Source organism: Plecotus auritus (assembly GCF_963455305.1).
Source record: "Plecotus auritus genome assembly, chromosome: 6".
Lineage (NCBI taxonomy): Eukaryota > Metazoa > Chordata > Mammalia > Chiroptera > Vespertilionidae > Plecotus > Plecotus auritus.
Genome location: NC_137773.1, coordinates 176,376,914 through 176,399,172, shown reverse-complemented (window position 1 = coordinate 176,399,172; position 22,259 = coordinate 176,376,914). Strand labels below are relative to the sequence as shown.

The 22,259-nt window shown below is 47.1% G+C and overlaps 1 protein-coding gene across 3 annotated transcripts in view; it reads right to left on the bottom strand.

The window, feature by feature from the left end:
• DCAF1 (DDB1 and CUL4 associated factor 1) overlaps positions 1-14,375 on the bottom strand; it is a 55,000-nt gene extending 40,625 nt beyond the window's left edge. For all 3 annotated transcript variants that reach the window (XR_013960784.1, XM_080671821.1, XM_080671820.1), the window contains exons 1-2: positions 14,252-14,375; positions 4,884-5,001 (exon numbers count right to left, since the gene is read on the bottom strand). Coding sequence is in view for 2 of the 3 variants with exons in the window: in XM_080671821.1 (XP_080527947.1) it covers positions 4,884-4,993 (110 nt within the window). In the remaining variant the exon portion in view is untranslated. The remainder of the gene's footprint in view (positions 1-4,883; positions 5,002-14,251) is intronic.
• Between the last annotated feature and the right edge of the window lie 7,884 nt (positions 14,376-22,259).

Below are 22,259 nucleotides of genomic sequence, written 5' to 3'. Positions count from 1 at the left end.
AATTATTTATCCACATCTTGACCATTCCAATCCTTGTCCAGACCACCATCATCAACTGCCTGGACTGCTTGCACTGGTCTCGCTTTTTTGCTTCAATGCTTGACGCGACAATTCATCCTCCAACTTCCAATGGCTTACCGCAATAACTGAGTACTATCATGGCTTAGAATAATCTAGATTCTGTCTGCATCTCTGACCACTCCTCCTCCACTCCTCTCTCACTAAGCTGCAGTACCATGGCCTTCTCTGATTTTCAAAGAGTTCAAGTTCGTTACTGCTTCAGGGCCTTTCTTTGTGCTGTTGCCTCAGCCTGCAACATTCTTCCCCCACGTAAGCTCCCACCCATGCACCCAAGCAGCCTCTCATCTTCTCTCTCTTACTATACATTAGTTTTGCCTATTCCACAGTTTCATATAAACGGAATCCATACACTCTTTTTATATCTGGCTACTTTCACAGAATATGGTGTTTTTTTTTATCTTATATCGATTTGAGAGAGATTTGAAAGAGAGAGAGAGATAGTGGGAAAGCATGAGTGAGCGAAAGAGAGTCCCTTTGTATTCATGCATTCTTTTTGAAACAAGAAGAATCACTTTTTTAAAAATATATTTTTATTGATTTCGGAGTGGGAGCGAGAGAATCATTGATTGGCTGCCTCCTGCACGGCCCTTACTGGGGATCCAGCCCACAACCTGGGCATATGCCCTTGACCAGAATCAAACCCGGGACTCTCCAGTCTGTAGGCCGACAATACTCTATACACTGAATCAAAAAGGCTAGGGCAAGAGAACCCTAAGCAAGACTGACATTGTAATCTACTATAATGACAATCAAATACAAGGTTGTCCCACCCTCCAATATCTAGATGCTGTCCTAACTCAAACTCTCCTATATGTTTCATTTCCACAAAACCATACTTCCTAGTCTTAGGGTTAAGCTCCCTGCAAAAATTCTTACCCACTCTAGTATATTTTTCCCCATCAAGCCTCAGAATTATTTCTACTTTTCCTACCTTTCCCTCTAAACTGAAAATTATCTTTGCCACAAAAGGCAATTACACAAAATATATATAAAATTACATAAGACCTACTAGAATCTCCAGTTGAAACTAAGCAATATAATATAGCACAGCAGAAATTAAAAACAAGGATTTTGGAGCCAGATTGCTAGGGTTCAAACCTTCCATTAACTGTGTGTCCGATTACTTAACCTGTCTGTGCCTCATCTGTAAAATGATGGTAACAGTACCTATTCCTTGAGGTTTAAGTTAATATATGTACTCTGCTTAGAACAAAGCCTACTATGTGAGAGCTATTTAGGTGTTGTTACTATTAAAAATGAGAATAAAAAACAAACAGAAAATAACTTAAGGTAGATACTGACTGGCATAGGGCAGGAGGGAGCCTTCTGGAGATGCTACGCAAATTCTGTAACTTGATCTGGGTGATGGTTTTACAAGTAAAAAAACCCATCAAGCAAAGTACTTTACAATATATAAATTATATTTCAATAATGTGGATTAAGCTCACACAGCTTGGCCCAATGCCAGGCCCTTTTTACAGAATCAAGTCAAAGGCTTGATATAATAAATAAAATAACATAAATAAATAAAACCAATTAAAGTTATAAACAGCGGTACATTTTTTCTTAGGAAAACTGCCAAAAGAGCATAAAAAAGTAGTGGTCAATAAAAGATTAAGTAGGCCTGTAATTCATTTCCTGCTTCTTCCTTTTAAAAAAAAAATTTTATGTATTGATTTTAAAGAGAGGACGGGGGTGGCGGGGGGGGAGGGGGGAGAGGGGGGAAAGGGGGGAGGGAGGGAACATCGATTTGTTCCACTTGTTTATGCATCCGTTGGTTGCTTCTTGTATGTGGCCTGACCTGAAATAGAACCGGCAACCTTGGCATACCTGGACAATGCTCTAACCAACCAATCTATACAGCCAGGGCTCATGTGCTTCTCATGGAATGTACTAAATACCCAAACCTGCAGCCAGTTGAGGAGTGGGTGAAAAAAACATGAAGGGACTTCAAGAAATATCCAGTGAACTAACAGACCCACAATTTGGAGGGTGGTGGAAGTTGCCCCTATTAAAATAAACTACACTTCTGAATTCATCCTACTGTCCCTTAAACGCCCCTCTAACCTTGAAGATCTTTTTAGGATTTTACTCCACACAGTTTTCCATTCCAGCCTTCTATTCACCCTCACTCTGGTGGGGCCATTTCCTCACTGCTACAAAATATGCTCCAGTCCCTTCTCTCCTCAGTGCCTTTTTCAGTCACCTTTTCACATTTTCTAGAAAACCTATTTCTCTGCTTTTCATCAAGCTATATTCTACCATCTTTCAAATCCCTTTTCCAAGGAAACTTTACCTCCTCTTGTACTGGAAAGCTCACTGGAATTGGAGTTAAAACCAGGATTCTAACCTTAGATTTCCACTGTCTGGCTATGTAGGCTTTCCCAAGTGGCTCTGAGGATGGCTTTCTTTTAACAATGTAACTCTCAGTGATCCTTTTAGTAACAAATGAGGAAGTTGAGATTCAGAGAAGTGTCTCATTGAGTTCTGACACACAAAAGGTCTTCAAATATTTGTTGAGTGAATAAAAGAAGCTGACTCATTCAAGTTCTTTCCATTCTCATAACCTCCACAATATTTATGAACAATACTTTCAATATTTTCAGTATTTATGAAAGTAAGTGCCAGATTCAGCACTTATTTTGTACTGTTCTGCATTGTTTCTTATCCGTTAGTTGCTCCCCAGAAGTTAGCTCCTTGAAGACAGGACCCCCTATTTTAGGTTTTGCATTGCTGAATAACTTAGTGACAATGATGGTCAATAACGACAAATGTGAAATGGCCTTGAAAATAAAACACTTGAGTATTTTTGTTGAGTACATGTGTTTGATAAAATTTTTAGAGCAATTAAGTGAATCCACTGCTAACATGATCCCCATTTATGATTCTCTCCTTCTTTCAGTTACATCAATAATCCACATATTAACTGCACAATACTTAGATCCTTTAATTCACTGTGGCTGCATTTCAAGTATCTTGTGATTAGTTCTTAATCTCCAATGCCTCTACAAATTAAACCCCCTTTCCACCAGTCAACAACTGTCCTTAAAAAAAACCTGTACTTTCACATGTTCCCCATGTATCAGAGCAGTTATGAACAAATGCATTTATCTCTGTTTAAACTTTCATAAGATCAGTTTTCTTTATCCCTAAAAAATAGATCATTGGCCCTGGCCAGGTGGCTGTTGATTAGAACGTAGTCCCAATACACACCAGACATTAGAAAATATGGTACCACTCCATACTGAAGGAAACTAACACTCTGAGGCAGAAAAAGGAGGTGGGGGCCAAATATAAGTGGCCTCATAAACCACTCTAAAAAGTTTACATTTTAGCCCTGGCCAGTTAGGTCAATTGGTTAGAGCGTCTTCCCAATATGCCAAGGTTGCAGCTTTGATGTCTGGTAGAGCACATGTAAGAATCAACCAATGACTGCATAAGTAAGTGGAACAACAAATCAATGTTTCTCTCTCTCTCCCTTTACCCCCCTTCCTCTCCCTCCCTCTCTCTGAAATCAATTTAGAAAATAAAAATAAGATGCTTATATTTTATTCTGTAGGAAAACAGGAACCAGGGGAGAATCAGGAATAGAGATATGACAATCAGATTTGTGTATGGAAAGACGAATCTTTCCGCGAAGGGGAGGACGTATTGGAAGAGGGTAAACTGGAGACAAAGGGATAATACACACCGCCTAACGGTCCAAGCAAGAACCAACTGATACCTAATGAAGGAAGCAGTGATGGGATGGTGAAGAGGAGGAAGCAGAATCCTCAGAGCTTGATGACTCAATTGTGCTGATAGAGGAATACACTAAAGAGGATGGTTTTCAGTTTTTTAGTTTAAAACCATTTACACCAAGACATGGAATAAGCTGTGAACAGGAGGGAGGAAGGATGAAGACTATAAGCTCTATTTTGGACATGGTATGTTTTAGGTGTCTGTGCAATAGAGAGGTAAAGATGTGTGAAACGAACAGCTGAGAAATGTATCTGAAATTTAAAAAGAGGGGTCTGAAGTAAAAATAGAGATTTGAAAGTTAACGTAGGAATAATGTTTTAAATCATGGACGGAGATGAAACTATCTCAGTAGAATACTTACGTGAATGGAAAAGAAAACCACAAACAAAGCCCTGGACTTAAAACACAGGCAGAACAGGCCCGGCTGGCATGGCTCAGTGGTTGAGCGTCAACCTATGAAACAGGAGGCTCAATCCCCAGTAGGGTGCGTGCAGGAGGCAGCCGATCAGTGATTCTCACTCATCATTGATGTTTCTATCTCACTCTCTGTCTCTCTCCCTCTCCCTTCCTTTCTGAAATCAATTAACAGGAGAAAAAAAGAAAAACAACACACAGGCAGAAGAACTTAGAGAGGAGAATGAGAACAAAAGGCCTGAGAGGAAAGGTAAGAAACTTACGGAGGGATGTGAGGGGGGAGACTAACCAAGGAATTTATATGCATATATGCATAACCTATGGACACAGACAATAGTGTGGTGAAGGCGTGGAAGGGGTGGGTGCGGAGTGGAGAGGGTCAATGGGAAAAAAAGGCGGGGACATCTGTAATACTTTCAACAATAAAGATAAATTTTTTAATTAAATTTTAAAAAAAGGAATGTAAAGAGCTTCAAGAAGTAGGGAGATAAAGACTAGTTTTGAAAGGGAAGTAAATGGATTCAGAATTCACAGTTAAGGTGAAATGTTCCTATCTCTCCTTACAGTGGTACAGTATCTAAAATTATACTATTCTACAAGTTTTCCTTCTTTAAAAAGTAATTTTTTAAAAAATTAATTGTCCATACCTGGTAAGAATAGGTACCATGTCCTGCCCACTGCCATGTTCCTTTTCCCACTGCTCCAGCAGGGTAGTGAGCTCAGCTTTAGAGTCCACATGTACGGCTACCGTAGTCATGGCTTGGCCTAAGGAAGCAAAAAATAATAATAAAGACCAATAAACCTGACATACTTCCTACAAAAAGGAAAGTGAGGGAAAAGAAAAGGAACAAACAAGCATAGGAAATAATTAAAAGCATGAAAATTTTAACCCTTTAGAAAATTTTTAATTGTGACACAGTGAGGAATGTGGGATTGGGAGCCTGGATACTCACTCACCAAGTCATGGTGAGCAAGTCATCACCTCTCTCAGCTTCAGTTCACTCAACGTCAAATTAGATAGAGAAACGGACTGAAATCATGATTCTTAAACTTTCTAGGATCAGGAAACTCCTTGAGAATCAGACAAAAGCTATGGCCCCTTTCACCCCTTAAAGTGTGTATACATAAATGATCCCAGGTCTGGACAGCTGAGCTCCAAAACTTTGAGACTACATTTTTTAAACTACAAAATGTAGCCCTAGCTGCTTTGGCTCAGTGGATAGAGCATCAGCCTGAAGACTGAAGGGTCCTATTTTCGATTCCGGTCAAGGGCACATGCCCAGGTTGCAGGCTTGAGCCTCAGTAGGGGGCGTGCAGGAGGCAGTCGATCGAAGAGTCTCATCATTGATGTTTCAGTCTCTCTCTCTCTCTCTCTCTCCTTTCCTCTCTGAAATCAACAAAAATATATTTAAATAAATGTAAATAAAAATAATAAAATACAAAATGTAGCAAAAGCAACTCCCCAAAATGTTTTGCTCTTTTATAAGTCTTCAGGGGAAAGTTCTATGAAAAATAAACAACATTTCCCTGTTTAAGTCTTAACAAAGTGGATATCATTACCAACATGGAAGCTGGGAAGGAGTATTATAAGCCCATTTGTCCTTCAGGCTTCCTAACCTCTCTCACAGGCGATTTCCTGGAAGGAGGTTGCTGGGTTGAGTGGTCAGCCCAGGGGGTTATACAAGGACAAGGAGCTGAGACAGGCCTTGGAGAAGCTGCATGAGACATATCTACACTGGGAAGAGGTTTACAAGAGGCTCCAAATGGGAATGAGACCCAAATGTATAGATGGTTTTTGGATCAACTTGTTGGCCAAGGTAGTTTTAGGTTCAAAATGTCAGCTCCTGCCATGCAAAATGTGTTATTGTCACTGAAATAGCAACCGTTTTATAAAAAGTTTCACACCAGAAAGGGATTATCAGCTGATCTAGGATTACTGTTCACTTTTCTAAAGATATCCACCGTAAGGCCAAAAGAAGTATGTAAAAGTATCTAAAATGTAAACATTTGCATTTTAATAATGTAGAGACAGTTCTAGTAGTAGTGATTCATGTCATCTGGGTTACTCATAATTCCAAAGAACAAATGTTTCCAAAAACAAAAAGATTAAAATTAAATTAAAAGTTACAAAAGGAAATACCGCAGGTATGACGGACAAATATAGAGTTCTGACCTTAAGAAAACCCAGGCTGTATTTTTTACTGTAATTGTTAACTATACATGCATTATTAAAAATAAATTTCTTGGAATTTTACCTTTACAAAAAAGTTGCAAAGATAGTACTCATATATACTCCTCACCCAGTTCTGTTTCCTCTAATGTTACCATCCTATCTTATAGTGCTACAATGTTAAAAATTAAGAAACCAAACATTGGTATATTGCTACTAAACTCCAGACATGATTCATATTTCTCCAGTTTTTCCATTCATGTCCTTTTTTGTTCCAAGATCTCACCCGGTGTATTACACTGGCATTGAGTTGTCGTTTCCCTAGTGTCCTCTGGTCTGTCAGTTTTGAGTCTTTCCTTGTTTTTCATGACCTTAACAATCTTGAGAAGTATTTGCCAAGGGGGTTGGGTGAACCAAAAATTTAACCAAACATTTACAGAATAACATCAATCCTTAAATCCTTTCCAAAAAATAGAACAGGAGCCACCATTTTTTCCTAATTTATTCCACAAAGCCAGCATCACCCCATACCAAAAAAGATAAAACATCACAAGAAAACTAAAGACCAATATATTTTATGAAAATAAATGCAAAAATCCTCAACAAAATATTAGCAAGCTGAATACAGCAGCATATGAAGAGGATTACATAACATAACCAAGTGGGATTTCTTCCAAAAATGCAAGGGTGACTCTACATATGAAAACCAATTAATATCATACACACACATTATAATATATATAATGTGTATAATATAATACACAAACAGAATGAAGGAGAAAATGATCATTTGATACAGAAAAAGCACTAGGCAAAATCCAACACCCTTTTGTGATAAAAACAAACAACAACAAAGAAACAATAAACTGGGAACAGAAGAGAACTTCCTCAACATGGTAAAGGGCATTTTTTAAAAACCCACAGCTAGCATTATACCCAATCCTGAAATACTGAAAGCTTTCCCTCTAAAATCAGAAACAAGACAAGGATGCCCACTTTCACCACATATTAAACATTGTACTGGAGTTCTAGCCAGAGCAATTAATCAAGAAAAAGCAATAAAAGGCATCCAAGAAAAGAAAAAGTAAAATTATCTTTATTCACAAATTATATCATCCTATATATAGAAAATCCTAAAAGAATCCACCAAAAAACTATTAAGCAAGCAAATTAGCAAAGCACAGCTACAAGAGTACAATGTCAATACACAAAAATTAGTTGTATTGCTATATATTAGTAATAAACAATACAAATAGGAAATAAATAAAACACTTTCAGCCCGGCCAACGTGGCTCAGTGTTTGAGTGTCGACCTTTGAACGAGAAGATCATGGTTCAATTCTCAGTCAGGCCCTAGCCAGTTTGGCTCAGTGGAAAGAGCGTCAGCCTGTGGACTGAAGGGTCCCGGATTCGATTCCAGTCAGGGGACGTGCCCGGTTTCGGGCTCGGTCCCCAGTAGGGGGCGTGCAGGAGGCAGCCATCAATGATTCTCATCATTGATGTTTCTACCCCTCTCCCCTACTCTCTGAAAGAAAATAAAACATAGTAAATTAAAATAAAATAAAAAATTTTTTTTAAGTTACTCCACTTAAAAAAAAAATTTCCCTGTCAGGGCACAACAAATCGATGTTTCTTGCTCTCTCTGTGTCTCTCTCCCCTCTCTTCCTTCCTCTCTATTTTTTTTTTTTAATATATTTTATTGATTTTTTACAGAGAGGAAGGGAGAGGGATAGAGAGTTAGAAACATCGATGAGAGAGAAACATCGATCAGCTGCCTCCTGCACACTCCCCACTGGGTATGTGCCTGCAACCAAGGTACATGCCCTTGACCGGAATCGAACCTGGGACCCTTTAGTCAGCAGGCCGACGCTCTATCCACTGAGCCAAACCAGCTAGGGCCCTTCCTCTCTCTTTAAAATCAAATAAATTTTAAAAATAAAAATTAAACAAATATTAAACATAGAATTACCATATGACCCAGCGATTCCTCTCCAATGCATATACCCAAACAAATTGAAAATAGATATTCAAATTGTACACAAATGTTCAAAGCAGCATATTGACACTAGCAAAAAAGGTGGAACCAACTGCAATGAGTGAATAGATAAACAAAATGTGGTTATATCCATAAAATGCATTATTATTCAGCCACAGAAAGGAATGAAGTACTGATACATGTTATAGCTATGGGTAAATCTTGAAAACAAAATGCTAAATGAAAGACGCCAGACACAAAAGGTCACATACTGTATGATTCTATTTATATGAAATATTCAGAATAGGTAACTCCATCTACAGAAAGTTGCCTAGTGGTTGCCAGGGGGTTGGGGATGGAGGAAATAGGAAATGACTCCTTAATGTGTATGTATATAGTTTCTTTGGGGAATGATGAAAATACCTTGAAACTAAAAGAGGTGATGGCTGCACAACACTCAATATACTAAATGTCACTGAATTATATGCACTTTAAAACTGGTAATGGCCAAAGCCGGTTTGGCTCAGTGGATAGGGCGTCGGCCTGCGGACTGAAGGGTCCCGGGTTCGATTCCGGTCAAGGGCACGTAACTTGGTTGCGGGCACATCCCCGGTAGGGGGTGTGCAGGAGGCAGCTGATCGATGTTTCTCTCTCATCGATGTTTCTAACTCTCTATCCCTCTCCTTTCCTCTCTGTAAAAAATCAATAAAATATAAAAAAAAAAAAAAAAAATTGGTAATGGAGCCCTAACCGGTTTGGCTCAGTGGATAGAGCGTCGGCCTGGGGACTCAAGGGTCCCAGGTTCGATTCCGGTCAAGGGCATGTACCTTGGTTGCGGGCACATACCCAGTAGGGAGCGTGCAGGAGGCAGCTGATCGATGTTTCTCTCTCATCGATGTTTCTAACTCTCTATCCTCTCCTTTCCTCTCTGTAAAAAAATCAATATATATATATATATATATATATATATATATATATATATATTAAAAAAAAGAAATATTTAAAATTGGTAATGGTTAATTTATGGTATATGAGTTTTATAATCTTTTTAATGGAAAAAAGTTCTATAAGGGAATACCTTTTGGAAAACAAGCCATCAGCCTAATGAGCACATAAAGGCAAAGTTTAAAAAAAATACTACCTCTAATAAAGGTCAACTCAAGAGCATTAAAATACTAAAATTGTAGAGTTCAATTTAAACACATACTTCTGGTATCATTTTCAAACTTCTGATTAATTATGACTGAGAATAGTTATAACTTTGGAAATAATCACTTGCCCCGAGAAATTATAAACTTACTAGTAGCCCGGTGTACGAAATTCATGCACATTAAAAGGGGATTAATTAGAGGAAATATTCTGATATTGCTATTTGACCTTTCTCTATAGTAGACGTGTCAGAGATGAAAGAAAATTAGTAAGATGTATATGAAAATTTTCCTCCTGTCAGAGTCTGGGGCATGCCACGGGACCCTGAGTCAAGTCCCCACCCACCCACGGCGCCTCAAAATCGTGCAAGACCCAGACCCAGCCGGCAAGATCCAGACCCAGCTGGGCGAGATCCAGACCCAGCTGGTCCCACCCTTGTCCAGCCCCGCCAGGCAGGGGTGCGCAGCCTCAGGTCCCCCGGCCCGGCTCTGGGGGGGGGGGGGGGGTGCAGACTGAGGTCCCTTGTCAAGCCCCACGGGCAGGGGGCACAGCCTCAGGTCCCCTGCCCCAGCCCAGTGCCATGCAGTCTCAGGTCCCTCCTGATTGCTCGTTAAGGCTCGTTACGGGAACTCGGCCTCCACTGTGGGTGCAGCCATCTTGTGTCATGGAAACCCTGCCTCCGCTGTGGGCGCCACCATCTTTGTGACGGTGTGACGGTCAATTTGCATATTCCCTCATTTGATAGGATAATAGATTAAAATAACAACATCAACAATTCATTTTACTATCAATGAAAGACTAATAATACTAGTGGCCCAGTGCAGGGATTCGTGCACACACATGCAATTGGCGCCAGCAAGAGCTTTATATGCATCGCGCATGCGCGAGTCAGCATTTATTTTTAAATTGCCAGTGTGCGTCATATGTACTGGCCGGTCAGTGGGGTGGATGGTCAGACAGATGGACAGTTGGTCACTTGGCCTTTATATATATAGATGCCCTAGCCCAGTGGTCGGCAAACTGCGGCTCGCGAGCCACAGTTTGTCGCTCTGTTGACTGAGTTTGCCGGCCACTGACCTAGACTCTCAATTCCAATAATTACAGGCTGTTGTTGTTCCTTGTGATTAAGCCCCTATCCAGTGGTCGGCAAATTCATTAGTCAACAGAGTGGCAAACCGCAGCTCGTGAGCCGCAGTTTGCCGACCATTGGTTTAGCGGATAGAGCATTGACCTGCGGACTGAAGGGGCTTGATCCCTGGCCCTAGTCAGGGTGCGTGTGGGAGGCAACCAGACAATGTCTCTCTCACATCAATGTTTCTCTCTCTGTTTCTCCCCCTCCTTTCCACTCTTTCTATAAAAAAAAAATAAAAATAAAACCAAAATATATTATACACATCTTGTTAAGCACAAGACAGTGCAAGGTACCTTATTCAATTCACCATGTTTTGTTTTGTTCTTCTTTTTTTCTTTTTATTCTCAATTCACCATGTTTTAAAATGAGTTCTTTAAGTGGTATAGAATTTATGGCCTGTCCAATAGTGACACAATAGTTACCAATTGCTAAATATCAGTATGGAGCAGACATTTAGCCAAGTAATTCACTTATGATTTCCTAAATCTTCACACCACGCTCCCCTCTTTTACAGCTGATGAAATGGGCTGAGAGGTCCTCAAAACTAATCAATTGTTACTCGGTAAAAAAGGATTTCAAGCATTCAATCCCAACTCTACAGACATAATTGTGAGATCTTGATAAAGTTATTTAAGTTCTCCAGGTCTCAATTTCCTTATCTATAAAATGGAAAATATTGTTGTGAGGGTTAAGTGATAATATTGTCCATCCAAGGAATAATGTAAAGTCCTACAAAAACATGTAGAATGTCCTTATCCTTAAAGGATGGCTGCCCAAGTATTTAAATTGCCAGTGTGCGTCATATGTACTGGCCGGTCAGTGGGGTGGATGGTCAGACAGATGGACAGTTGGTCACTTGGCCTTTATATATATAGATGCCCTAGCCCAGTGGTCGGCAAACTGCGGCTCGCGAGTCATTTTCCAAACAGTTCCACAAAATAATGTAGACCCATATGTAGAGAAAATATGGCAAAATACTGAATCTGGATGGATAAACAAGTGCTCATTTTACTATTCTTTCAGCTTTTTAATGTCTGAAATTTTTCACAATAAAAAGTTGGAAAAAATTAAGAAGTATTTTCTTTCCTAATCTGGACCAATTCTCAAATATATTGTCTAGTGAGAAAAGCTAAAAGTGTGTGTATCCCTAAAATAAAATATCCCTGGAAGAATAAACAAGAAACGGAGAATAGCTATTACTTTTGTGGCAGGTAACTGACAAGGGATAAAGGTAGGTGAAAGATTTTTCATCATACATTAATACCCTAGCTGTACCATTTTTCAAGTAATTTGTAACTTCTTTCTGTTTTTGTTAATGAAAGAGAGAGAGAGAGAGAGAGAGAGAGGAGGGGAAGGGAGGGGAGGAGGAAGAGGGGAGAGGAGAGAGGGGAGATGAGAGAGGAGAGAGGGGAGAGGAGAGAGGAGAGAGGAGACAGGAGGGGAGAGGGGGAAGGAAGAGAGGAGGGGAGAGGAGAGACATGGATTGGTTGCCTCCCACATGTGCCCCCCACCTGGGTCAGGAATTACACCTGCAACCCAGGTACATGCCCTTGCAGGGAAATAGAACCCAAGACCCTTCCTGCACAGGCAGATGCTCCAACCACTGAGAAACATCAGCCAGGGCTATTTTGTAACTTTTTAATTGAACCATAAAATCTCTCCTATTCTAATACACAACACTAAATGGCCTAGTCGCAAAACTGCCCAAAGCCTAAAATAAGGTCCACCTTAAGAAAAGACCCCATAAGGTTACAAATCTGAAACAAACATTTGAAAGCATTCTTCTTTATTTAAAAAAAAAAAAAAAAAAGAGAGAGAGAGAGAGAGAGAGAGGGGAAAAAATCAAAGTTTGGAGCTTCAGGTAAAATTTACACAATAATTAGTATGAAATATGAAATCACTATAACAATTTTCTATTACTTGTCCATGACCATCTCCTTTAAAAAAAATGTAAGAAAATTAGTAATAAACCAACTTCAATCACTTCATGCTAAGCTAACATGTGGTTCATTCCACCAGATTCCTCCTCTATTAAATCTGACAACTGAAGAAGAGGTGGGACAGTAAAACACAGTGCCCTGCCACTGTTTGAGAGATTCTGAGCATAAAATGATTTCCTACATATTCCCCGCATTCTATTAGCTCCTTTTAAATTTTTTTATTATATTTATTGGGGTGACATTGTTAATAAAAGTACACAGGCCCTGACCGGTTTGGCTCTGGATAGAGCGTCGGCCTGCGGACTGAAGGGTCCCAGGTTCGATTCCCGTCAAGGGCATGTATGTACCTTGGTTGCGGGCACATCCCCAGTAGGAGGTGTGCAGGAGGCAGCTGATCGATGTTTCTCTCTCATTGATGTTTCTAGCTCTCTATTCCTCTCCCTTCCTCTCTGTAAAAAAATCAATAAAATAAATAAATAAATAAAAGTACACAGGTTTGGTTTCAGGTGTACAATTCTATAACGTATCATCTGTATATCGTATTGTGTGTTCACCACCCCAAGTCTAATCTTTTAGCTCAACATCCAAACGTGTAACACCCAAATCCTGACAGCATCAAGCAAACCGATTCCTAAACAGCCTCAACACACAAGCTTATATAAACCATAAAGGTAAACTCCAGTAAACCAGAAAATTACAGGGACGGCACTGTCAATGAACCTCTCACTCTACATTAACAAAGCGTCCAGAACAGAAAGATGCTGCTAGCATAATTAAGACTTGTAGACTAATTAAAAGACTTCACTGAAAGCAGAGGGGGGAAAAACAACGTGATGTGGACAGGGACCCGTCATTTGGGCCTCGGAGCTACCACTGAGGCTGCAGAACTACTTCAACAAACGCGAAGCCCGAGTGCTAACACCGCAACCCAAAGAGGAAGCCGTCTAGGACGAGAGGACGGCGTTAAGCCAACGCCTGTGACACCCCGGGTGGAAACGACTGTAACCCACGGAAACGGGTTCCCGGGAAGCGTGGCCCGCATTCCGAGGTCTGGCTCCCGCCGCAGGACTCGCACAGCTCGGTCCACCGCTCCCCTCCACCAGGGGGTGGGGGGGGTGGGAGGAGTGCCCGGAAGGCTCCGCCCCGCCGGGCGGGTGCAGGGGGAGGGAGCTCCCGGCCGAGGGAGGGGAAAGCCCGCCCAGGTGACTGGAGCTAAAGGCGGGGACAGTGTGGGAAGGGGGCCGCCGTACGGAGGGGAAGATGGAGCCCCCCAGACCGTACGGAATGGAGTCGGGGTGATTGGGAGGAAAGAGATGACAAGGGGGATGAGAGGGGCCCCTCCTATAGGCAGGGACGGGCACACCCCTACCCTCCTCTCAGGGCGGAAGAGTTACGCTCGCGGAGCCTCTTTCGCGGACCAAGGGGAGAACGTGGAGGCCCCGCCCCCGAGCCCAGAATCTGGAGGAGGAAAAGTCCTGTCAGGCCCGGGGCCCAGCCTCCCCGGCGGCCCGGCCCGCCCCCTTCCCGCCGGCGGCCCAGGCAGGTGCCGCCCCTCCCCCAGCCCGGCGCCCACTCTCCCGCCCGCCGGGCCACGCGCCCCATCTCCTCGCGTTTCTCCCAGAGACCTGTCTTCCTCCCCAACCCACTCACCTTCCCGGGCGGCTCCGCCGCTCCCCCCCGACCCGGCCAGCGGCCACAGTTCACACACACCGCCTCAGGTCCCGCACTCTCCCTCACACACACACACAGCGCGACCAAGGCTCAGGAGCGGCCCACATATTATGCGTCACTGGCGCGCTACGTGCTTCGTGCGCGCGCGCGCGCGCCTCCCGACTTGGCGCGAGGCTCGCTTGGGGGAGGCGGGAGGAGCGCGAGCGGCGGGACCAGGTCGGACTCCGCAGCCGCCTGGGAAATGAAGTTCCGCTTCTAGGGCCTGGGCCCTTCCGTCTTAATGAGCGCGTGAGCACTCGGCCCATACGCATTGACTTCTGGGATTTGTAGTTTTAGGCTTAACGCGAACTGCCGTGTACTGATTGGCTCCTTCAGAAGGCGGAAGCGAAAAATGGGGAGGAACTCGAGTCCTTCCCAGCCAGCTGTATAAACGCTTGCTTCCTTCTCGGGACCTTACCACGCCCCCTGTGACTGGGCAGAGCTTTTGTTCCCTTCTGCCATTTGCACCATTATTAGCATACCAGGATCTAAGAAAATACTTCCCACAAGCACATCAGAAATCACAGCACCCACTAAACAGAAGGCTCTGTTCTTTCTTTGTCTTTCTGTTCAAGGCCTAGTCTGTGGAATCAATAAATATGTATCACACACACAAAACACTAACAACAACAAAGAAGCTAGCTAGCCTGATTGCTGGGTCTCTTTTTTGGGGGGGGGCGGGGGGGGGGTGGCAGGCGCAAGTCTCTTGATTCCATTCTCCACTGCACCCCATTCCCTTCTTTCCAGAAAAGAGGCCTCCCTCCTTTCCTTAAGTGTGTAACTTGGAGCAGCTGCTCAAGCACAAAACTCTGGAATGTGGGGTGGCAGTGCCACAGACGTGTCTCCTCTCTGCTTCCCTTTCGCCTCCCAGGACACACAGCTCTCTTCTCTGTGCTTCTGGAACTTTGCCTATATCAACAGTGGCCGCTATCCTTTCCTTCGACTTTACAGGAGGCTCAGCTCTGAGCCAAGTGTTCTACCAACACTTTTTCCTATAACCTTCACTACCACCCCGCAGATAGACACAGTTAGCCACCAACACAGGCGAGAAGTCTGCGTGCAGAGAGGAATGGGGCCCAGGTTGGTGGGTCCAGGGGCTGGAGTTGTAACTTTCCCAGGCCTGTCCACCAGCACTCCTTCCACTGACTTTCTTGCCATATTTCCCTGGGCCATAAACCCAAATACATAAGAATGAAGTGTTCAGGCCTTAGATTTCCTTTCTCTGCCCGTGGTTTAGCTAGTGGTGACTTCCACGCTGGCTGGGGTCCTGAAAAGGCAGAGAGCCCTGGTGGGAACACAGGGTCCCGCTCACAGGTCCCTGGCACAGCCTCAGCCTGCCACCAGATGGCACTGTTCCCTTTCAGAAACCCAGTCTGGGGTCGAGTCAGTGATGGATGGGAGGGAAGGGTTTTGGAGAAACCAGGGTCCAGGGGACTGGGGAGCTACACAGGGCCTGTCTGGAAACTGCTCCCTCCAGAATCTCTCCTCTGTAACATCTACCCTGGACCCCTGCCAACAGCCCCCCACACACAACCACACACCTGCAGGCACTCCCAGACCCCCCACCCTGAGATAGGTAAAGGGCAGCACCCAGATTTTCTGGGCTGCACAAACATTCCAGGCATGCTCACTAACACATTTCACAGGACGGGATTGCGTGCCAGATCCATGTATTCACACCTGTGCATTGCGCAGCCAACATTTGCACACGTAAGTACACACAAGCACAAAGCCACAAAAAACCCAGGTCCACATGGCCAGCTTGTTCTGGCATATCGCTTCCGAATCATTGGAAAAATATTCCTCTTTTTTTTTTTTTTTGAAAGAGGTTTCTGGACCTCTTTGGAAAAACATCTCTGGACTATGTTCCTCCAACCCTCCACCTGCCTGTGTACCACCACCACCACCACCCCCAGCTCCAAGGGCTACAGACTCAGGTGTGCGCCACCTGCCCTCACCCCCAAGCAAAGCCATGCAGTGGGGGAGGAGTAGCCATCCCGTGGGTAGGAAAGCCAATAGCACCAAGTCCTCTGGCCCAAGGGAGGTCCTCTCCCCCGCTCCACCCTTTCACCACCCCTTCCCTCCCATTGCCTACTTCCAGGCTCACCTGACCCAGGACTCCCACCAGCCCAGCCCATCCGCATCCTGGTGCCACCACAACCCCTGTGCCTCCTCCTGCAACTCCCTAGGGCCGGGAGGACAGGCCAACTGCCCCACATCCACTTCCACTCTGCTGGTGGCTGCACAGCTACTGCTAGTGTCTGGGGTCACAGGAGCCATCAAGGAGAGGCTCGGGGCTGCCAGGCCCTGGGGACGCCAGCCTGGACAGAAAGGGAATTCCAATCATCCACTCAGTGCTCCCTTCCCCGCCCGCCACCCCACCTGGGAGCCCCTACAGCCTCCTAGAAAAATGGAACACTAACCCCCATTGCCCGAGACGTGTGCAAAGCAACCACTCCTATAGGGCCCCACCCTCGTATTCACTCTTGTCTTACAGAGGCAGCACTGAGGCTCCACAAAGACAGCACTTGAGCCCGGCCGGCGTGGCTCCGTGGTTGAGCATCGACTTACGAACCAGGAGGTCACGGTTCAATCCCAGTCAGGGCACATGCCTGGGTTGCGGGCCCGATCCCCAGTAGGGGGCCGTGCAGGAGGCAGCTGATCAATGATTCTCTCTCGTCGTTGATGTTTCTCTCTCTCTCTCCCTCTCCCTTCCTCTCTGAAATCAATAAAAATATATTTCTTACAAAGTGAAAAAGACAACAGTGGAAGCGCACACCTGTCTCAGTCTCCAGGGCCAGTCCCTGTCTCTCCTGCTCCCACAGCACAACCTCCTGGATAGGTCTGAGGCTCAACTGGGACATGAAGCAGCGACTCCCAGCCCCACCCCAGCTCCCACATACCAGTCAGAGCGATGAGCTCCCAGAAGAGCCCCGTGCCATATTTAGGACACACTTATGTTTTTAAATAGCATTGTTTACGAGAAATTAAAATGGAACTGGCCATCTTATATTTTATTTGGCAACCCCACCTCGGAACCCCTTGCTCAGCCACAGACCCCCAAGGACTCCCCTCCTGCAGCCCCCAGGGCCTCATGGAAATCACCTGAGAAATAGTTACAAGCAGATCAGAAGCGCTGCCTCCCCGTGGGTCTCGTTAAACATTAGACAGGCCAAGCGGTCCAGGCTCCCTTACCCAAAAGCTGATGACCTGGGTGGATCAGGCTCAGATTCTGCCCTTCCCTCCCTTCCCCTAATGCCGGTGGTCAGGGGTGAGCACGCCAGTGTTCCTCCGTATTGGGAAGAGTTTGCAGGAGGCGGGTCAGCAGCGAGGCCAGCTTTGGAGGCAGTGAGATGTGCATCCCAACAGCGGTGCTTCCGTGTATCAGCTGTGAGGCCTCAGCCTCGCTGCTTCCCCTCTCGAGCATCCGCTTCCCAGCCTGGGCCATGGGGACAGGGCACCTCCTTGCTAGCATCGTCCCGGGGATCAAATGCCATCATGCTTGTAACATGCTTAGCTGGGGGCCTGGCACACAGCGATGCCAGCTAAGTGATGGCTCCCCCGGTTTTTTGTTGTTGTTGTTTTTTTTTAATATATTTTATTGATATTTTACAGAGAGGAAGGGAGAGGGATAGAGAGCTAGAAACATCGATGAGAGAGAAACATTGATCAGCTGCCTCCTGCACACCTCCCACTGGGGATGTGCCCGCAACCAAGGTACATGCCCTTGACCGAAATCAAACCCGGGACCCCTCAGTCCGCAGGCGGACGCTCTATCCACTGAGCCAAACCGGTTTCGGCGCTCCCCGGTTTTTATTGCTCTGGGTCTGCGCGTCCCCCTCGAAGTTTTCCAGGACCACCTCCGCCCCGCTGCTTTCTCCTTGCCCCCTGTCCTGCGGGCTGGAAGAGCCCAGGCTTCCCTCGTGTAAGTGAGAAATGAGCTCCTTACCGGAAAAATCCCAGGGCATGTTCTCAGGAGCACTGGGAAGTGGCGGAGATACCAGTCTTGGGGCTCCCCGGTCCACTCTGGGTCCCAGCCCAGAACTGAAGACCAAGCGGGTCAGAGGGTGGGCGAACAGCATCTGCTCCTGGGCTTCCTCATGCCGGCAAGGGCTACCTCCGCCCAGGGGGGACGGCAGTCCAGGCCGAAGAGCCCCTCGGACGCCAAGCCAGCCATGTCTCCCTCCCCAAGCCAGCCAGCCAGCCCGCCACCTGTGGAAGTATCTGGAACTCTTGCCCAGAGCACACTCCCCTCCCTGGGGTTCTCTGGCAGGATGGTGAGGTCACAATCCCAGTAGAGGCCAGAGGGCCGGCCAGTGGACCTCGCATGGACCGGCCCAGCACTAAGAGGGGCTGCAGCACGAGGGCCAAACTCTGCCACCCCGGCCCCCAGCCCCTGTCAGGTCCGGTCACCATCCCTGCCGGCTCCTGAGACCCTGCCATTCCCAGAGGCCAGGCTCCAGGTAAGGGGGGCGCGCAGGTGCAGGGCAGGCAAGGAGGAGGCACAGCCAGCTCTCTGGCCTCCGGTTTCTGGAATCGGATGTCACGCGGGGAAGAAACAGCAGCGCAGTGAGCGTTGGCCAGAGAAGTCCTGGGCTTTGAGGCAATGCCTGTTTGTAGCTACAAGACTTCCTCCCGGGACTCGGGAATCTCTGGTCAGACCCACCTGAGAGTACTCTGGGGAGCGGGGCGCAGACCCCGAGGAAGACTCGAGTCCCGCCAAGCCTCCCACTCGGTCAGCTCATCCGCTTAGAAAAGCTTAGAGAGGAGTGGCCTCGTCTGCTGGGGGGAAGCTGCTCTGACCCCCCAATGCTGCGGTCGGTCGGAGACCCACCTTGGCCACCCCCTGGCGTAACCACCGGCGGCCCCTGCCCAGCCCCGGGGAGCACTGCGCCTGGACCTCGGAGAGAGAGCGCCAGGTGCAGCCCGGAGCGCCCAGGGAGGCCTGGCAGCCGAGGCCGGCGAGGAGAGGGGGGTCCCGGGCTCCTACCGCCAGGCAGCTCCTTCCTCTTCATGCCTCAGAGGTGGGGTGTCTCTCCGTGAAAAGTCACATGATGTTCCTGCGGGGAGGCCCTCTGCCCGGCTCCTACTCCCCGGGGCCCAGGGTCATCACAGAACAGCCCTCTGTGAAGTCACAGGGCTGGCTGCCTCCCCGCCTGGCCTGGCCGGGGAGCAAGACACGCAGGGACCAGGGGGAATCCCTTGGGGGCTTCAGACGGGGCCGTTGGACCCCGGGGGAGCGGTGTGGGGTCTGCAGGGGCTCAGGTTGTGGGGAGCGAAGGGTCTGTTGGGGACCTGGGGATGGGGACAGTTTCTCGGGCCTTGGGCACTGCCAGGAGGTGAGCACAGCTGGGGCCTGGGCCTGGCCCTCAAGACCCGGGGGGGGGGGGGTGCGGGGGGCAGGAGCTCCCACCATCGCTGGGCAGTGTGAAGGTCCTGGTCACTGCGCCCAGTGCTTCATGGCAGAGAGGCCAGACCCCTGCCCCGGGACCAGATCGCCCCCTCGGTGCGGTCCGCCCCGATGGCCCGCTGGTTGACCCTCCCACCTGCTTCCTGGGCACTGACTCTCCCACCGAGCTGACACGCAGCCCTGATGGCCTGCTTGTAGGAAGGGGCATGGGAGAAATGGGAGTGCTGGCTTCCCCACTGCGGCAGGGGGGGGGGGGTAGGTGGGGGGGAACAGCTGGGAGGAGGGGCTTCACCGCCTACCATAGGGTCAGCCACTGCTGTGAAAGGCGCCCTTTGTATGGGGCTAGGGAGCCGGCCGCTCGATGGAAGCCTTGTTTTCCAAACAAATGAGCCCTGGCTGGTTTGGCTCAGTCGGCCTGCAGACTCAAGGGTTCCGGGTTCGATTCTGGTCAAGGGCACATGCCCAGGTTGCGGGCTCAATCCACAGTGTGGGGCGTGCAGGAGGCAGCCCATCAATTACTTTCTCTCAGCATTGATGTTTCTATCTCTCGCTCCCTCTCCCTTCCTCTCTGAAATCAATTTAAAATATATATATTCATAATAAATAAAAATTTAAAATAAAAACAAATGAACAAGCCTGGCTGGTTTGGCTCAGTGGACAGAGCGTCAGCCCACGGACTGAAATGAAGGGTCCTGGGTTTGAGTCCAGTCAAGGACACGTACCTCGATCCCAGACCCCAGTTGGGGACACCTGCAGGAGGCAACAAATGGATGTGTCTCACATCCGTGTTTCCGTCCTCCCGCCTCCACTCTTTCTAAAAATCAATGGGAAAAAATATCCTCGGGTGAGGATTAACCAAAAACAATTGAACAACATCGTTTTCAGTCAAGTCAAGGATTCCTGAGCTGGCTCTGTGCCTGGCCGGGAGATGACAGGTCCCGCCCTCAAGGGTCCAGAGCAGGGGTGGGCAAGCTTTTTAAACAGGGGCCAGTTCCCTGTCCCTCAGACCGTTGGAGGGTTGGACTATAGTTTAAAAAAAACTATGAACAAATTCCTATGCGCACTGCGGGCCCGGGACGAGTCGGCTGCTAAGCAGGACAGGCAGCGGCACCCGGCAGGCCGGATCAATGTCCTCGGCGGCCGCATGTGGCCCGCGGGCCATAGTTTGAGGACGCCTGGTCCAGAGTCTAGGGACTGAGTGATTGTGCTCAGGCAGCAGTGGGGCAGCCGGCAACCCAGGAGCCCCACCTGCCAGGCCAGGGCCCTCCACTTCTCTCCTGGTAAGAACAGACCAGAGTCATACATATATATATATATATATATATATATATATATATATATATATATATATTGATTTTTTACAGAGAGGACGAGAGAGGGATAGAGAGCTAGAAACATCAATGAGAGAGAAACATCGACCAGCTTCCTCCTGCACACCTCCTACTGGGGATGTGCCCGCAACCAAGGTACATGCCCCCGACCGGAATCGAACCTGGGACCCCCAGTCCGCAGGCCGACGCTCTATCCACTGAGCCAAACTGGTCAGGGCTACAGACCAGAGTCTTGAGGACTTTTGACCCTTGAGCCAAGGCAGCTGCACATGCCTCTCCAGGTTTGCAGGTTGGGCCTTAGGGTCATTCATTCAAGCCCCCCTCCACCCAGGGCCTCCACGGTCTGTCTAGGCCAGCAGTGTGCTTGGGGACAGACCTGGCCCGCGGCAAGTTTCCCCACCCGTCGCTCAGAAGTTTACTACACATTGCGTCAGTGTTATTTTACCACAGAATCCTTTTCCCCCAGCGACGTCTTGTGCATCTTTTCATCAAGTAGCTAAAGGGAACCATGTGGGGAGTTGCAGGACATGGTGTGGCCAAGTCCTGACCAATTCTGTGGAACCTCTAGAGCAGCCGTGGGCAAACTACGGCCCGCGGGCCGGATCCAGCCCGTTCGGCTGTTCTATCCGGCCCGCAGAGCCGAAAGAGCGGAGGGTTCTCTTGCTCTCCCCTCCACTCCTTTACTTTGAATTTATATTAGTTCACACAAACACTCCATCCATGCTTTTGTTCCGGCCCTCCGGTCCCGTTTAAGAACCCATTGTGGCCCTCTATCAAAAAGTTTGCCCACCCCTGCAGAGCATATGCCCGGGTTGCAGGCTCGATCCATGATCAGGGCGTGCAGAAGGCAGCCGATGAATGATTTTCTCTCATCATGGATGTTTCTCTCTCTCTCTCTCTCTCCCTCTCTGAAATAAATAAAAATGTATTTATTTATTTATTTATTTATTTTTTAAATATATTTTATTGATTTTTTACAGAGAGGAAGGAAGAGGGATAGAGAGTTAGAAACATCGATGAGAGAGAAACATCGATCAGCTGCCTCCTGCACACCTCCTACGGGGGATGTGCCCGCAACCAAGGTACATGCCCTTAACCGGAATCGAACCTGGGACCCTTCAGTCCGCAGGCCGACGCTCTATCCACTGAGCCAAACCGGTTTCGGCAAAATGTATTTTTTTAAAAAGGCATGCCCAGTAGGCAGGTG